The 15,448-nt window shown below is 46.7% G+C and overlaps 1 protein-coding gene across 1 annotated transcript in view; it reads left to right on the top strand.

The window, feature by feature from the left end:
- diaph2 (diaphanous-related formin 2) overlaps positions 1–15,448 on the top strand; it is a 378,439-nt gene that overhangs the window by 82,940 nt on the left and 280,051 nt on the right. The window contains 3 exon segments of the mRNA XM_056600149.1: positions 3,695–3,727; positions 4,542–4,718; positions 12,115–12,219. Of these exon segments, the coding sequence (XP_056456124.1) occupies positions 3,695–3,727; positions 4,542–4,718; positions 12,115–12,219 (315 nt within the window).

Here is a 15,448-nt window from a genome sequence, read left to right on the forward strand (position 1 = left end):
AATGAGGGAGGACGTATCCGGCTCAGAATATATCTGGTGTTGCTAGGATCCTAGAAGTGTGTGTGTGACATGGGTGAAAACAAAACATTGCAGAGCCTAGCGGTAGCATCTTTCTGAACAAGGACTCTGATTTATTCTGGGGCTGACACCTCACATGACGCACCCGCGCTTCCTCTAACCCCCGTCTGACAAGAAACCGTCAACTCCTCCTCTTATTCATATTTATGTCGTTTTTATGGTTGCATCTTTTTGTTTTGGTACAAATATTTCGTAGTCTTAGCATAAGCTTTGTCTGAGTGACTATTACCCAATTGAATGAAAAACAAACAAACCTGATTTGACGGTGACACCATACGTAACTCTATTACCCATGTTGAAGCAGTAACATTTATTAGAGTTTACGTTCATGGTGACTATTTTGATTATTTGTAACAAGAACATCGGATACTACAACAACAATGCTGAACGGATAGAACATAGAGTCTTTATTCCTAAAACATAAAAGAATGGTATTACAAACATAATATTATTTAATTTGAGCAGATATTCATAATCACAGACAGGTGCCTGTGTGTCCCACGTCTCAGTTTGTCTAATCCACATCAGCCCTCCATAGATACAAACTACAAATGGTTGAAGTCTGCCATGACAGAAGGGAGAGGATTGTTTTGGCTGCCGAGGCAGTGTTAAATGGTTGTGTAGAAGGAGAGATGGGGAGCATCCAGGATTATTGATGGGTAAAATGCAGATAGGAGGCCTATGTGGTTCTCGTGTCCCTGTCGGCTGGCTCTTATTGCTAGGGGCCTCAGGACGGTGAGAGCGAAAGCCCCTGAGCTCGGTCTCAGCAGTATCCAGGTGTATGCTGGGAAAGTTTTTGAGTACATTATTTTATCTTTTTTTTAGCTCGTTTACTTCACGGTAATACATTATATTTTCAGATATATTGTAGTGGTCCTGTTCTTTTTCCTCCTACTCTTTCACCTTGTATACTTTTACTTTACTTTTTACGATGTAAAGGTGATCCTGCTTATTGAGTTGCTTTAGTTGACCCTTATCTATTAATTATTTCAATAATTATCGAACCAATTGTCTAATTCTATATTATACGGATGTTATAATAATTAATACAAATAATCAAAAATAATCACTTGGTATTAATACAAATAAATTAGTTTTGTTATTCTGTATTAATAATTGTTATTACTTTGAGCAGTAGAAGTAGTATTAGTAGATAATGATGGTAGATTATAGTAGCAGTATAAACGAATTGGAGCACAGAGGGCACCATCAACACAGGTTTCTAAAGTAAGGAGTGTAATTTGGAGAATTGTCTATTGGTTGACTATGGGCCGCGGTTTAATGTTCATTAATCCTCTATTTATAAAACCCTGATGAATCAACCCCCCAAATGATACAAGCATTCTGCAGAAACAACCATTTGGAAGAGGAGGTATTTGAGCAGATGTTCGGCAATGGCACGAGTCGGCCAAGAAGCGTTGGCACCCACCAGCAGGGCGGACTCCCAGTGCCAGCCATAGCTCCCAGTGATCCACTGGCATTATTAAAACTAAATAAATTTGACACGCTTTAGTTTGGTGCTTTGTTTTAAAACGTTTTCAAGAGCAAAATAATGATTAACTTGATTGATTTTAAGATTGTAATTTGGCTGAGTTTGTAGACATTTTAGTTTTAACCGCAAAACATTGGGTGTAAACCCATGAGAGGCTAATAATAGTAATATTGAGTTGATTCATTGTGGGGGGTGGGTAACATTTATTTTATAAAATGTCCCCTGCTGGTTTGTTTTAACAGGACCGGGTTCTCTGGGGATACATTGCAGTGAGTGTCGGATGTCATTATGGTTAAACCTAAACCCGTAATGATTAAACCTTAAAAGTGAGCATTGCCAAATATGCACACCACTAAGATTTGGTCCAGCCCAAATTAAAACACAAATTGTGAGGAATTGCTTTGTGTCTAGTTTTACTGACCTACATAGAGTCATTACCATGTTTGATTAAGAAGGGACCCAGAGCTAATTTGATTAGGTTATTTAGAAGAATATGTGTTTGGTAATAAACATTTATTATGTAAAAAAAAAAAAAAGTTTACTTTAATAACCAGGAGACGCCCAGAGGACATCCGAGCTTAATTGTTTGATGTTAAATTGCATTGCTGCAGTGTTGCCCAAACTAATGGGTAGGGATAGGCCCTCAAGTCAAGGTAATTTACCAAACAGGGACTGGATTGTTGTTAAATTGATTAGAATATTTTAAGTACCACCGTTTAAAATTCAGTCACTGTCAAATGAGGTTTTATGCTGCAAAAAAAAACAATGATGAAATGATGAAAGCTTACATTGGAAATTCTAAAGTTTCCGTGTGTCCGTGGCGATCCTATCTGTCGTCTCAACGGCAGACTCCTTCGAGACTCGCGGCCCACGTTCGTCCCTTGGCCTGTGGTCTGGAGATAGCACGTCAACAACACATTCAGGCCGCACATGCAGAGACCCGGCCCTGCCGCTCCCCTACCCTGTTAGTTCATCAGCGTTTAGAGACGCCGAGTGACGGTTCAGACGTCGGAGGGTATTCGCTGGTATTTGAGGGTATTCCTCAGCGCAGGGTGATAAAAGAGTTGGCTGTGATAGCAGGGGCCTGGGAAGCTCTGCCACCCAACCGGCAGTTTCCAGATATTAGAGAAGGGGTAGAGAAACACACATCGGCAGGCACGCTTTATGGCTGCTAGCGCTCGGTGTCTCCCTGGCCATTAGCCCCTGACGCTACAGCATATGGCAGGGTGTTGCTGCTGCTGCTGCTCCCAGACCGGGCCTGTTGCACAGCGCGGCCCACAGCGCAGCCACAAGGTCCAAAGCAATATGCTGTCACATTGTGTGTGAAATGAGGAGAGAAACGTCTGAATCCAGGGAGGTGTTTCCTGTGGTCTGGTTCGGTGAGGGTCCAGAGAGGATGCTGCCTGCTCTTTGTTATTTAATTTTCGATCCGAGAAGGAAGCCGACTGGGGATGTCCGTTGTTGTAACGTTTTAATGAACTGAAATTAATGTTTTGTGTTCTATTTATTTTGTTGAGTTTAATTCTGTCAATATTGCGACCGCACACACACACACACACACACACACACACACACACACACACACACACACACACACACACACACACACCGAATAACACAGTGCTATATCAGAGTTCCAAATATTATTTTGCACAGCATGAATCAACCATCAGATGCTTATGCACCTGCCTGCTTGGTGACTTCATTCCATGGTGGGCTTTTATGCAGTGGGAGCATAAAGGGAATACACTGCTTATGTTTGAGTTATGTATATTTACAGGGAATTCTAAATTTTTTGTGTGTGTGTCAGGTGGGGATGTTGACGCTGACACACAAACACACACATGTTTGTTTACATAAAAACCAAATTTCAAAATTTCCAATAATTGAATTATTAATTTAATTGAATAATTAAACAATTTGTTAAATGCGTGAGGCGTACACATTGATAAAGCATGCGTCATCGTGCTTCATGAATGGGTCTTCATCTTGTGTGTTTGAACAAGACCTGAACAGACGCTGACCGTGACAGCAGTCACGTAAACAAACTTCTCTGGGCTTACTTTCTGGTGCTGGCACTTTGAGTTCTCACCTGTCTCACCTGTCTCACCCTCCCTCCAACAGAACATACACATAAAAACATTGGCTGACGACATGGTAAGGGTTCCGTCTCCTGTGTGTGTGTTACCATTTGTTTTGTTTGCAAATCCATTTCATTTCATCTCATCTCCCTTCACCTCACCTCACCCCATCCCGTCCTGCCTCATCGTATTGTCCCCTCCTCATGGCTCAAAGCCATGAAACGTTGGATGTGCCCGTTTTATTAATTGTTTGCTCACTGACTAACATCACATGGTGCATGCCGTTTGGTTTAATTTGCCTTGCTCAGTAAATATTAGTTTTAGCTCTTTTATACTAGATTGTTGCACTGCATTCATAATACATTTTCCATCTACTAATCAGTAACTTGAACTTGCTGAAACTGATATTGTATGAAGGGCTGACGGTACCGATTCAACCGTTTTTTCTTATATACACTAAAACCCTGAGAATGGATTTAATATGCATGTCTTTGTCTGCAAAAGTAAACAAGATGGTAAGTAAAGGAGAAAACGATAAAGGATAATTAAATGCATCATACTCGTTTTTTATATTAATTCAGAAATGTAGAATGATGTGTTTGTTTATTTTATAAAAATCTTTGAAATGTGTGAGGCAGAGATGTGTCAGGTTTTAATATTGCGATATACGTAGATGCTATAACCTCTGTAACAAACAGGTAAGCCAATTGAAGGAAAGGTAGTACCAGTTAATATAGCCACTTTTGGCTCTGGGCATTGTTATCGGTTATTAACCCTACGTACTTTGAGTGTCATGCTCAAATCCTGTGTTATTTCTTTAAAAACTGGTCGAATCCGACCCATCCACTCTATCAGATGGTAATGCTGTGATGTTGTCTTCCGCCACACAGCGAGACCGGCTCACTAGTTTCCGTAAGGCGGGTCTGAAGAAAGAGAAGCCCCTGATTCAGCACTCGACAGACCTCCAAACCACCCCCACCGAGATGCCCCTGCCTCAGCCCCTGTTCGACGACCGCTCGCTCAACCTCTCGGAGAAGGAGATCAACGACCTCTTCGAGAAGATGATGGTACGTCGGCGCCTCCTTGTTTACATGTGCTGAATGGGCTTTTCGGATGTGCTGAAGGGATCTGTGTAAGGTGTGGTGAAATGGCGCCAACTAGTGGCGACCCTCATGGTTGCCACGATGTCGGCTTCCCATCCAGTTTATGTCGCTTCAAGACTAGCCTCATATCGGTTTCTACCCGATCGATTCTCCTTCCAGATCCATTCCGCACATTTCTTCCCTTTAGGAACGCCACATCGGCACTGCACATGGGAAGAACGCAGAAGTGTGTGCGGTTGTCCTTGACTATAAATTAACCCATGTTCCGGCTTAATTTAAGACCACTAATATAATTGTTTAAAAATTTATTTTAAACAAAATCACAATTATTGCGAATCTTGCTCTCTTAGTATGCTACTTATTAAAAACAAAATTAATCAACAACGGTATAATTAGTTTCACCCAGTGTATCAGTTTGTTACTAAAGTGAGTGTTAGCAGCCAGGACAAACCTTCGAGTTGAGGAAATGTGTCACATTTTCCTTGCCCGCTTGTTGTGCTTTGTTCGCCGTAAAGCTAGAGGCATTGCACATGGGCAGCACAGCTCTGGCAGGAGTTTCGTATCGGGATGTGACAGACCCAGAGGAAGTGGGGAGGCCTGTTTGGGTTGACCTGGAGGTCAAACCCCACTGGAACTGCACACACACCTCGTATACGCCTTCCTTATCAACACCTGGCCATTGAATGCACGTTCTAATCTCCAGTGACAGTATATTCAAGACCCATCTCCGGTACACAATCCAGAATTAGTAACAAGATTAGATCCGTGTGTTGATCAAAGACGAGGTGTCGCGGCAGCCCGGGTGAAGGGCGTAATCATCAGAGCGTTGTCAGTTCTACCTGGAGGAACGTGAGCCGCCGCCCTGCCACGTGGAGACAGTGCGCGCACTGTCTCCACGTGTACCGCCATCAAAGGAAGCGATCTGGTACCGTAACACGGTTTGTCAATACTCCCCCCTTTAGAGGTAGTCTGTCAGAGCTGTAGCTCCACTGATCTCAAAGGAGCGCCGCTTTGCCTTTCTTCCCTTTTACCGTGCGGCGGCTGTGTGCCCTCGTCTCTGCGTCTAACACAGCGCTTAGACGGGTCACGGCGCGGAGCTCGGTCGCCACGCCCCCAACTCACACAGATGCTTAGCGCCGGAGCCACGTAGATCACACGCACGGAGGCAGCCAGGCGTGCAGCCCCGGCACGCCCTATCACTACTTATCACTACTTATCACTACGCCCCTTGATTCAGGTTCCCTAGGCTGAGAGGCACGCCTACTATAAAACAAAGGGGGCACCGGAGGAAGGAAGTCATTCCATGATACTTTCCCCGGTATATATATTTTTCAAACCGAGAAGGATGTTTCAGTTTAGACAAGTGAAGAACAAAAAAATGGTTGATGCAAAGACAATAAATGTTATTTTCCCCCCTGCAAAGTAGACCCCCAGGGCTGACCCATGGCACGCATGAAACAGACCGCTCTGCCGAGGCACAATAGTGCTCTGTTTAGCCTCCTCGTAATCTACTTGTTATGCTTGACCATTGTCTCTCGCCCACACCGCTCCCCCCCACCCCCAACCCCCCCGCATCACCCAGCAGTCGTGTCGGGTTCAAGTCATCTGAAGAGGAACCTGGTGTTTTTTCACTTCTACACTTGAGAGCGCTCCGAGTCTTCAACCGTCAACAGTCAAGCGCGTACTTGAGACGCTCATCACCAGACGATGGCGTCGCCATACCCCAGCTCTGGGTGTATGGGGGGGGGGGGGGGGCAGGTGACATGATCACGTCACCTGTCACCTGTCGCCCCCCTGCTCGTCTGTTATTCACACTTGTGTCTCTGTCGGTCCTACGGAGAGCTCTTGTCTCTGGTTTTCATCGAGGGGGGGGGGGGGGATGGTACTGGTGACATCTCGATGGCAGCCCTCAAAGCCTGACGCCGCTCGAAGAGCAAACACGGCGACAGAAATGTTTAATTGATGCGTTGGTTGCCGCCAAGAAGTGTTGAACGCTGAGAGTAGTTAATCTTTTACGCTAAGCACAGCCGTCTCCATATAAGTTATAAACAGCACCCCCTGCTGGAGCTGCATGACCCATCGTCGCTCATGATCACGGCTTTGATCAATAATGCAATCATACAAAACACAACGCTTGTATTTTGCTGTGCATAACTGTTGCCGTTGCAGCAGAATCCTAATATCCAAGTATAACCCGAAATACGGATTTAGCTCTAAAGGAGGATGAATATTTCATCGTGAACTGTGGCAATCATCCTGGATTTTACGTTGCCTGCGTGTTACCCGAGCGTCGCTCAGTGGGAACACTGAATATTTCAAAAGTTCAACTCGTACCCATCTGGAAGGTCAACTGAAAACTCTTTCACACTGGCATCTTCCAGGCTATTGTAATGGGCTCTTGCTCTTAGGATTGAACTACAACAAAAAAGGCCTTCAGCTCATCCCTTTGAAGTAGTGAGCTATATTACTCTGGCTTCGTAGAATAGGTGTGTGTGTGTGTGTGTGTGTGTCTGTGTGTGTGTGTGTATACCATTGTGTCTCATTGTGTGTGTGTGTGTGTGGGGGGGAGCTTAGCTAGAGATGGGCAGCCCTGCCTTTTATTTCCCCCATACAATGGTCTTTATTGCCATGGCAGAGATATATACGGCCAGCGCTCCTGGTTGCTCATGGGCCATGGCTGCTGTTCATCCCCGTCACTCAGTTCACTCTTCAATTACTATGTTTGTGCTCACACTGGCGTGACATTAAGCCCGGGCTTCAATTTGCGCAGTGACTGGCAGCAGAGAAGGCATGTGTGCTGGCTCGACACTGGACAGGCTCTGACTCGCGAGGGTACAAAGTATAATTAGAGTAACGAAATCTGGAAAAATATGAAGGAAAGAAATTAAGCAAAATACGTTGCAGCCATCGCAAACGAGTCGACACTAAAAGTGTGCAAAGTTTTCTAAACTTGGCGAAATAGTTAAATGCCAATAGACAGACACTCACACAAGTACGAACACACTTGCTCAAGGAAATAAGTCCACACTGGCACAGACACACACAAGAATGCGCACAGAAACGCACACCTAACGCATACACTGTACAGAAATTGTTCAGTACAGTCATCGGGTCTGAATGTAACATGCCGTTTGGAACTTTTTTTGCTTGAAACGAAGTGCTGGCCTGTGGCATTAGTACGACCACCTACTGTGAATTAATGACTAGGGAGTGGTGCAAACATATTTCCTTCCTTTAAGAAAATGGTCCAGCCATTGATCTGTGCACCTCAAAGCGCTACCATCATATAGCCCATTACCGACAGGTCACTGAAGGCTGCAGGGAGAACGTAGACCGCTCACCCCCTCCTCGGTGGGCACAGTTTAAGGAACTCTTCCAAGTATATAGTTGAAGCTAACCATCCTAGACAGCGGCCCTGTAATTCATACCAAAGTTAAACAATATTGGGTAGCGCCACACTCTGGGCCTGGCTTTGAAGGGCAGATCGCGATCAGCATATTGCACCTGAGTGGACAGTGCATGTCGTCTCCCGGGGCTCTCAGGCTGTGCATGGCTGCACCGGTGTGCATGGGATTAAAATGCAGCGCGGGGGAAACGTTCATTCGCAGTGGTTCTTGGAGAGGAGGGGGGGGGGGGGGGGGGCGCAGCGACGGACTATTAATGCACGTCTTTTGTGACGGCAAGACGGGCGAGATCAGATATTGAAGTGCTCCACAGACCAGTTTATCTAGCGCTCAGCAAAAACCAGCGGCGCTCAGTCTTGACAACCTTGACACGGCAATCTGTTTTATTTCCATTCGGAGCGCTGCCCCTGCCGCCTATTGCCTCCTGCCCTGCCGACTAACACTACAAATATTGCTACGTTTAGTGCCCATTTTTTCTCCCTAATGTGCCAGAAGCACAATTGCAGATCCGTCCAGATGGGGCTTTTATCGGACAGCTAACGCTAAAAAGGGGACAATCACAGCTTTCTCGTCACCAGAGATCTGGCGTCGGCCGTCCAACGTGCTTTGCTATTCATCCGGTGTGAATGCTGCGGTGTGTGAAGTCTCCACTGTGTGTTTATGAGAGAGGGAGAGGGAGAGAGAGAGGGGAGAGAGAGAGACTGGAGAAATGAGAAATGTAGTTTTGCAGTGTGGTTGGGACTCGTGTGAGGTTTTTACATGCCTCTCTACGCCCTACAGGAACACCGTTAGTAATAAGCTCCGATGTGATCCCTTAACAGTTACGCTATGCTGGGGGGCTGTGAAAGGGCCCAGCCTGCAGCAGCAATGCCACTGTGTGTGTGTGTGTGTGTGTGTGTGTGTGTGTGTGTGTGTGTGTGTGTGTGTGTGTGTGTGTGTGTGTGTGTGTGTGTGTGTGTGTGTGTGTGTGTGTGTGTGTGTGTGTGTGTGTGTGTGTGTGTGTGTGTGCCCCTCATGCTTCGACCCATGAATCAAACTTGGGGGGCAGTGAGGAAAATAATTGATTCATCATCGTCGGTGGAAAAACAAACCTCACCTCGCTCCACTCCTCTTAAATCCACTTTCCCCAAACCCTGGCTCCCATCCAGGTCCATTCTGGCAACATCCCGATATGATGGCAGCCATTCATTACGTCCGCCTGAAGGTAAACGCCCTCGGACGCGCGTTGCCCTCGGACGCCCCCGTACGTCGGGCCGGGATCAATGCAATGATCTTCTTCCAGCCGCGGTCTGGATTTATTTCTGTTCAGGAAACCCATTTCTTTCAGCAGTCTGAGCTGTGGTTTTATTTAAAATCGTACTTGGGGAGGGCTGGCTCTCGCTCCCGAGGAGCAGGTCAAGAGGAGCGCGGACAGATCCAGATCAGCGCCAGCCGCATGCACTTATAATCGAGTCGGGAAGAGCATGAGACGGCAGGAACAGCCCATAATACTTTGGTGTACATAGCATGACTTCCACGGCTAGCCTCTCCAATGTGATCTTTTGAATTACCCACACAGCCTCGTCTTAAGATATCTCGTGACGGTTTCATTTAGTGCAGCCTAGGAGGCAGTAATTAATAACTAAGCATAAATCATTTTAGAGGCGGAACAGGGGGGGTCTGGTTCTCCAGCTTGCCCCTGATAAATGTCCCCTAGGCCCCGGCTCTCCTCCCTCTCGCCCGCAGCAGGTTCTTTCTTCTCCCTGTCACGTTGCAGCTCGTTCTCTGAATGCCAATTAAGCGGCGGAATTAGCAGGCTTCGGAGATGAATTTAAAAAAGGACTGCTCGCCGGTCGAACCTTGGAAGTTTACTGCCGCCATGAAAGGGGTGTTTATGGCTTCTGCAGTATTTACTTTTGGGGATACAGTAGATAATGGAATGGAATCGGAATTTGGGTCATGACGCTGAAGGAGGGAAGGCTTGCCCGCGCTCTTGATATTTAACCCCGGAGCAGACGCAGCAGCGGTATATCCACAGCGCCATGTGATGCGTCTCTCTTCCAGACATAGGGGTACACTAATACAGGGGGGGGGTTTACATTGCGGTTGCCGCAACACTTGACCGCACTGAGGTCCATGTGCTGCCAAATCACTGCTGCAACCCGCCCGTCCTGCGCTCTCCTTCTCCAGCAGAGGGCAGCATCGTTCCATAGCTCCCACCCTCGCTCAGATAAAAAAAAAACTAAACTAAAAAACAACAACTCTTGAATAGGATGCCCACCCCCATCCCCTCATCCTCCTTCCCTTTATTCCGTCCATCTCTTTGTGCAAGAGTGTTCGTGATAAACACCTTCCCCCTCTCTCCCCCCCACCACCACCACCACCACCTCCACCACCCCCCACCAACACCCACCTCCCCGTCCTCTATCCTAATCATCATGTCATTTCCTAGCTTTTAGTGCCGGTCCAGCCTTCGCTCCGTCCCCTCGGCTCCGTCACATGAAAGGCCCGTCTTTTGTGATGCAGAATGAGAGTAGCGCCAAGGTAATGCGCTCAATAAGACCCGGAGACCGCCACCCAGACGCTATCGGGGGGGCGCCATCTCGCCGCACGCCCGCGCAGTCCCGTTGCTTTGCGGTGTTGTTTCATTCCGTGCTGTCACTCAATCAACAACACCCCCTCCCTGCACGCGCGCACGCACGCACGCGCACACGCATGCGCGCGCACACGCATGCGCACACACACACACACACACACACACACACACACACACACACACACACACACACACACACAGACACAGACACACAGACACACACACTCTCTCACACTCCTACCTAGCAGAGCAGCCTTTGTTACCACCACTAATTACGCCTGCGTTCATAACCTGTTGCTGCAACGTGTGATTCGTACAAATGAAGAGGGAGAGATGCAATGCAGATGAGGGGCGTTCGACCTTGCTTTCCAATTGCATCCGTTCCCGTCTTGAAGGGACGGATGGTAGGTTAAGAATTCATCGGTGAAACGGAAAGAAAGAACGGGCCTTCAACCATAAATACATGTGGTTTTTATTGAGGATTCTATGTGAGGTTTTATGTTTTTGTTTTGGCCAGTAGCCTGCTCTCTCCATCAGTTTTGTAGTCGGCCGATGGCGAGTCCTGAATGTGTGATTGTTTTGTTGGAGGACTTGAAAGCTCTTCCTCCAGTTGCAGTGTGGAGGCATGTTGGATAGGACCCTTCATTCAAAGTTCAATTCCTCCAAACTTTCTGAGGCGACCGACCGCTGAGATAAACAGGAGGTTGTGTTTTTTTCGAGAGTCAAATATAGACTCAGAAAGCTAGTCGGTTTGTTAAATCACACGATGCATTCTTTGAGTTCAGAGGTGTGAAGTAGAGTGGGTCAATAATGTAGGGAGGAGAAATCCTGCCGAGTATAACTTAGTCTACGGAAAACGTGACTATTCTCCCTGCAAATAACGTTCACCAAATAGCTGTTGTCACCCCTCTCAAATACTGTAAATAAATGTAATATTAATTTACAGTATATAACCGACATACTAACATTTATATCGTTAATGTTAGTATTGTTTAGCATCTACTTTTGGTTTTTGGTTTGTCTATGTTTTATAATAGTGTCTTGTAAGCCCTTGGGGGCTTACAAGGGCATGCTAATGCATGAAACAATAATAATAAAACATTCAACATTTATGGAACCAAAATTTATATTTGTTGTCTTCATGGCGTGTTGCCGTGATAAAAATAAAACCTATATAGCTGTCAGTATTAGCTTGTGAATTTCCGTACCGATAATATGTTGTTATCAGTAGGAATACATTTTGGTTTCTTCCGTAGTGTTACGTATCCATGTTGTGGCCTGAATCAAAGGCCACCGTGACAACGGCTGCCTGGTCTCCAGCAGTGAAACCCTGTGTACACCTTCCTCCTCACTCCTGTGTTCCTCCTCTTCCTCTCCCCAGGAGGACATGAACCTGAACGAGGACCGGAAGGCGCCTCTGCGTGGGAAGGACCTCAGTACCAAGCGAGAGATGGTGGTCCAGTACATCTCGGCCACTTCTAAATCTGTAAGTAACGCAGCGCGTCGCTCCTTCCGCTCGCCCGGCAGCGCCGACCGAGGACCGGGGAACAGGGACTGTGTGTGTAGTGGTTGTGGGCGGGATGAAATATCACGACGTTCTGTAAACCTGCGGGATAATGAGTTCCTCCTGATCCGCCGCTTCAGCTCTCTGTTTCTCTCTCTGTGTCTCCTCCTCTGTGTTTCTGTGTGTGTGTGTGTCTCCTCCTCTGTGTGTGTGTGTGTGTGTGTGTGTGTGTGTGTGTGTGTGTGTGTCTCCTCCTCCTTGTTTCTGTGTGTGTGTGTCTCCTCCTCTGTGTTTCTGTGTGTGTGTGTCTCTTTGTCTGTCTCTGTTTCTGTGCGTGTGTGTCCCTTTTTCTGTCTCTGTTTGTGTGTTTGTCCGTGTGTCCCTCTCTCTCCCTCTGTGTGTGTGTGTGTGTGTGTGTGTGTGTGTGTGTGTGTGTGTGTGTGTGTGTGTGTGTGTGTGTGTGTGTGTGTGTGTGTGTGTGTGTGTGTGTGTGTGTGTGTGTGTCTCTCCCTCTCTCTCTGTCTGTGTGTATGTGTCCCTCTCTCTCCCTCTCTGTCTTTGTGTGTGTGTGTGTGTGTGTGTCTCTCCCTCCCCCTCTCCTCCCCCTCCCTCTCCTGCTCCTCTTCCTCTGCCCTTGATTTGCGGCGTTCATTTGTTCCTGGTGTGTTTCCTCCGGCCCTCCGGGGGGGGGTGCCTACGGAGCCCCTCCTGTCGGACCGCGCTGGCCCTCCGCGCGCACGTTGCCTCGGTCTTATGAAAGTACGGCGCCGGCTCCCGCGTGCCAATATGGAACACGACGCGTTCATCACTCTTAACCAATAATGGCAGATAAGTCAGTGGCTTTAAGAGCTAATCCCGGGGTGTCTCCATCATAATTCCCCTGTAATCTCCGGCATGCGGCTGCGACGGGGGGAGGCTCCATCGACACACGGGGAGCCGAGCAAAGTGATTTCCACACCGGTCGCTCACCGACCCTGGTGGCACCTCCTCGCGACAACATCATTTATTACCCTTCTCATTGTTATGGTAATTAACTGCCATTATTGATAATGATGATTATCAGAGATGATTGAATTCTTTGCAGGAGCCATTAGGCTTTGTGAGCGCTGATATATTATTCAAATGAATAACTTAATCTGTGTAGTGAAAAGACGGGGAACAAAAAAAGGGGACAGGCCGCGCGCTCATTCTCCAGAGCCCCAGAAATGACTGGATTGGATCTCATCTGTAGTGTTGAAGTGTAGGGTATGTCAGCCGACACACACACTCACTCACACACAGACACACACGTATGCACGCACACACACACACACACACACACAAATGTAGGCACTGCCACATACGCGCACACACACACACACACACACACACACACACACACACACACACACACACACACACACACACACACACACACACACACACGTGTATGCACGGCCACACACACAGAAGAGGTTTGCATGAGACGAGACAGTGAGGGTGACAATAAAGAATACCAAATACCCTTCCTAAGACGGCGACATTACATATTTTTATGTCTTTATGGACACAGTTGATAAAAGACATGATGACACAGCAGGACGAATACAGACTAGCAGATGCACTATCCAAGGTGGCTGCTTCTATTTCCACTGAATAGATATTTCATTGACACACAAGCTCCTGTTGACCTCCCTAAAGATGGAGAAATACCAGTTCCAACATTTATTGGTTTAGACTAGAGAGAGTGGAGTCTTGCAGTCTGAAGCCTTCGTGAAATAGCTCTAAACTGCCTGAGTGTGTCACTCCCCGAGGGGGCTATGCTTAAGGTGATTAGGTTTTCATATTATTGAACACAAAGAAATATTATTGGCGAGAGCCAGCAGCAGTATTAAGAGCGGCCTTTTATAAGTCTGTGTAGATAAGTGTAATACATTTTAATGCTTACAAATTATTTTTTTTAATTTAGACACATACTTTTTCGGGGGAAGTTATATCAACGATTGCTGTAACGCTCTGAATAATTCAGAGTGTTTTGAGAAAATTATCTGTTTTCTCTTAAGTCCCAGTAAACTAAAAATACAAATCAATAATTTACAGGTGTCGACTACGGTGCTCTTATATTAATACGACGGGTTTCCATCCAAACTTAATCAGGGTGTGTAAGTAGTGGTTCTGTTTCTGCATGGCTCTGTATTTTCGATGTGCTCCAATCGCTGGTATCTTCTTTGCTAAAGGTGATCTGGCTTACGTCTCACACGCCGTTACAATCTATACCTGCTGCTCTTGGAAGTTCCAGACAAGATTACTATGTTTCATTCTACGTTTCATTCTATTATATCATAAAATAATCCCCCGCACCCCTTCATTTTTTATCACATTTTTATTGTTTTTAATGTTATCCCAACATCAAAGGGGTACAGATGCGGTGGTCTGAGTATTGGTGAATGTCACCGGGCCTCAACATCTATGATCCAAATCTTTTAACGCCTAATAACTCTAGAGGGTCCCTGAAGCTACCAGGCTAGCTGAAGAGATGGAGAGATGGCTTTCAGAGAAGGGGTAACACTCTCACCAAGTTGTACTCCTTCTTTTCCCCCTGGTCCCACAACAGCTCAACAGACCTGCTCAGAAGAGCAACAAACTGCGCATACAGTTAGAGTGCTGCTCTGAAAGCCTTCTTCCAAGAAAGAACAGGTTCTAAACCATAGGCCTCAAATAGCCTCTGCTGATGATGCCTGCGTTTGCCTTTGGTTCCCTCCTTCACCACACCACTATTCCCTTCCTCCTCATCATTCTGGCGGAAGAATAGCCTCTCGCTTTCCCCTGTAGACTACTTAAATATAGCTTGAAATAATCACGTAACAGGCTGATTATTATTAGTGTATTTACTTTCGCCCGATCTCAAGCTATTTATTTTCTTACTCTCCCCCCTCCCCCTGCAATACCGGAGCATTTCAGCAGGAGTCCGGTGAATTACCCCTGACACAAAACGGAGCGGCCTTTCTCAAAGGAGCGCAGTGTGCTGAGTGCTGACCTCATTCATTTGAATACAATGCACCCTCCTATAGATCCTAGACCGGCTGCTCGGCTGGGAGAGAGTCTGAACGTCCTTGACCGCCAGCGGTGCATGCTTAGCTGCCTCTCTACATCATCTCTCACTGCCTCTCTCTCTGTCTCTGTCTCCGTCTCTGTCTCTTTCTCTCTCTCTCTGTGCATGATCAGCTGCCTC

The sequence above is a fragment of the Gadus chalcogrammus genome, chromosome 10 (genome assembly GCF_026213295.1).
Source record: "Gadus chalcogrammus isolate NIFS_2021 chromosome 10, NIFS_Gcha_1.0, whole genome shotgun sequence".
In the NCBI taxonomy this organism is placed as follows: Eukaryota; Metazoa; Chordata; class Actinopteri; order Gadiformes; family Gadidae; genus Gadus; species Gadus chalcogrammus.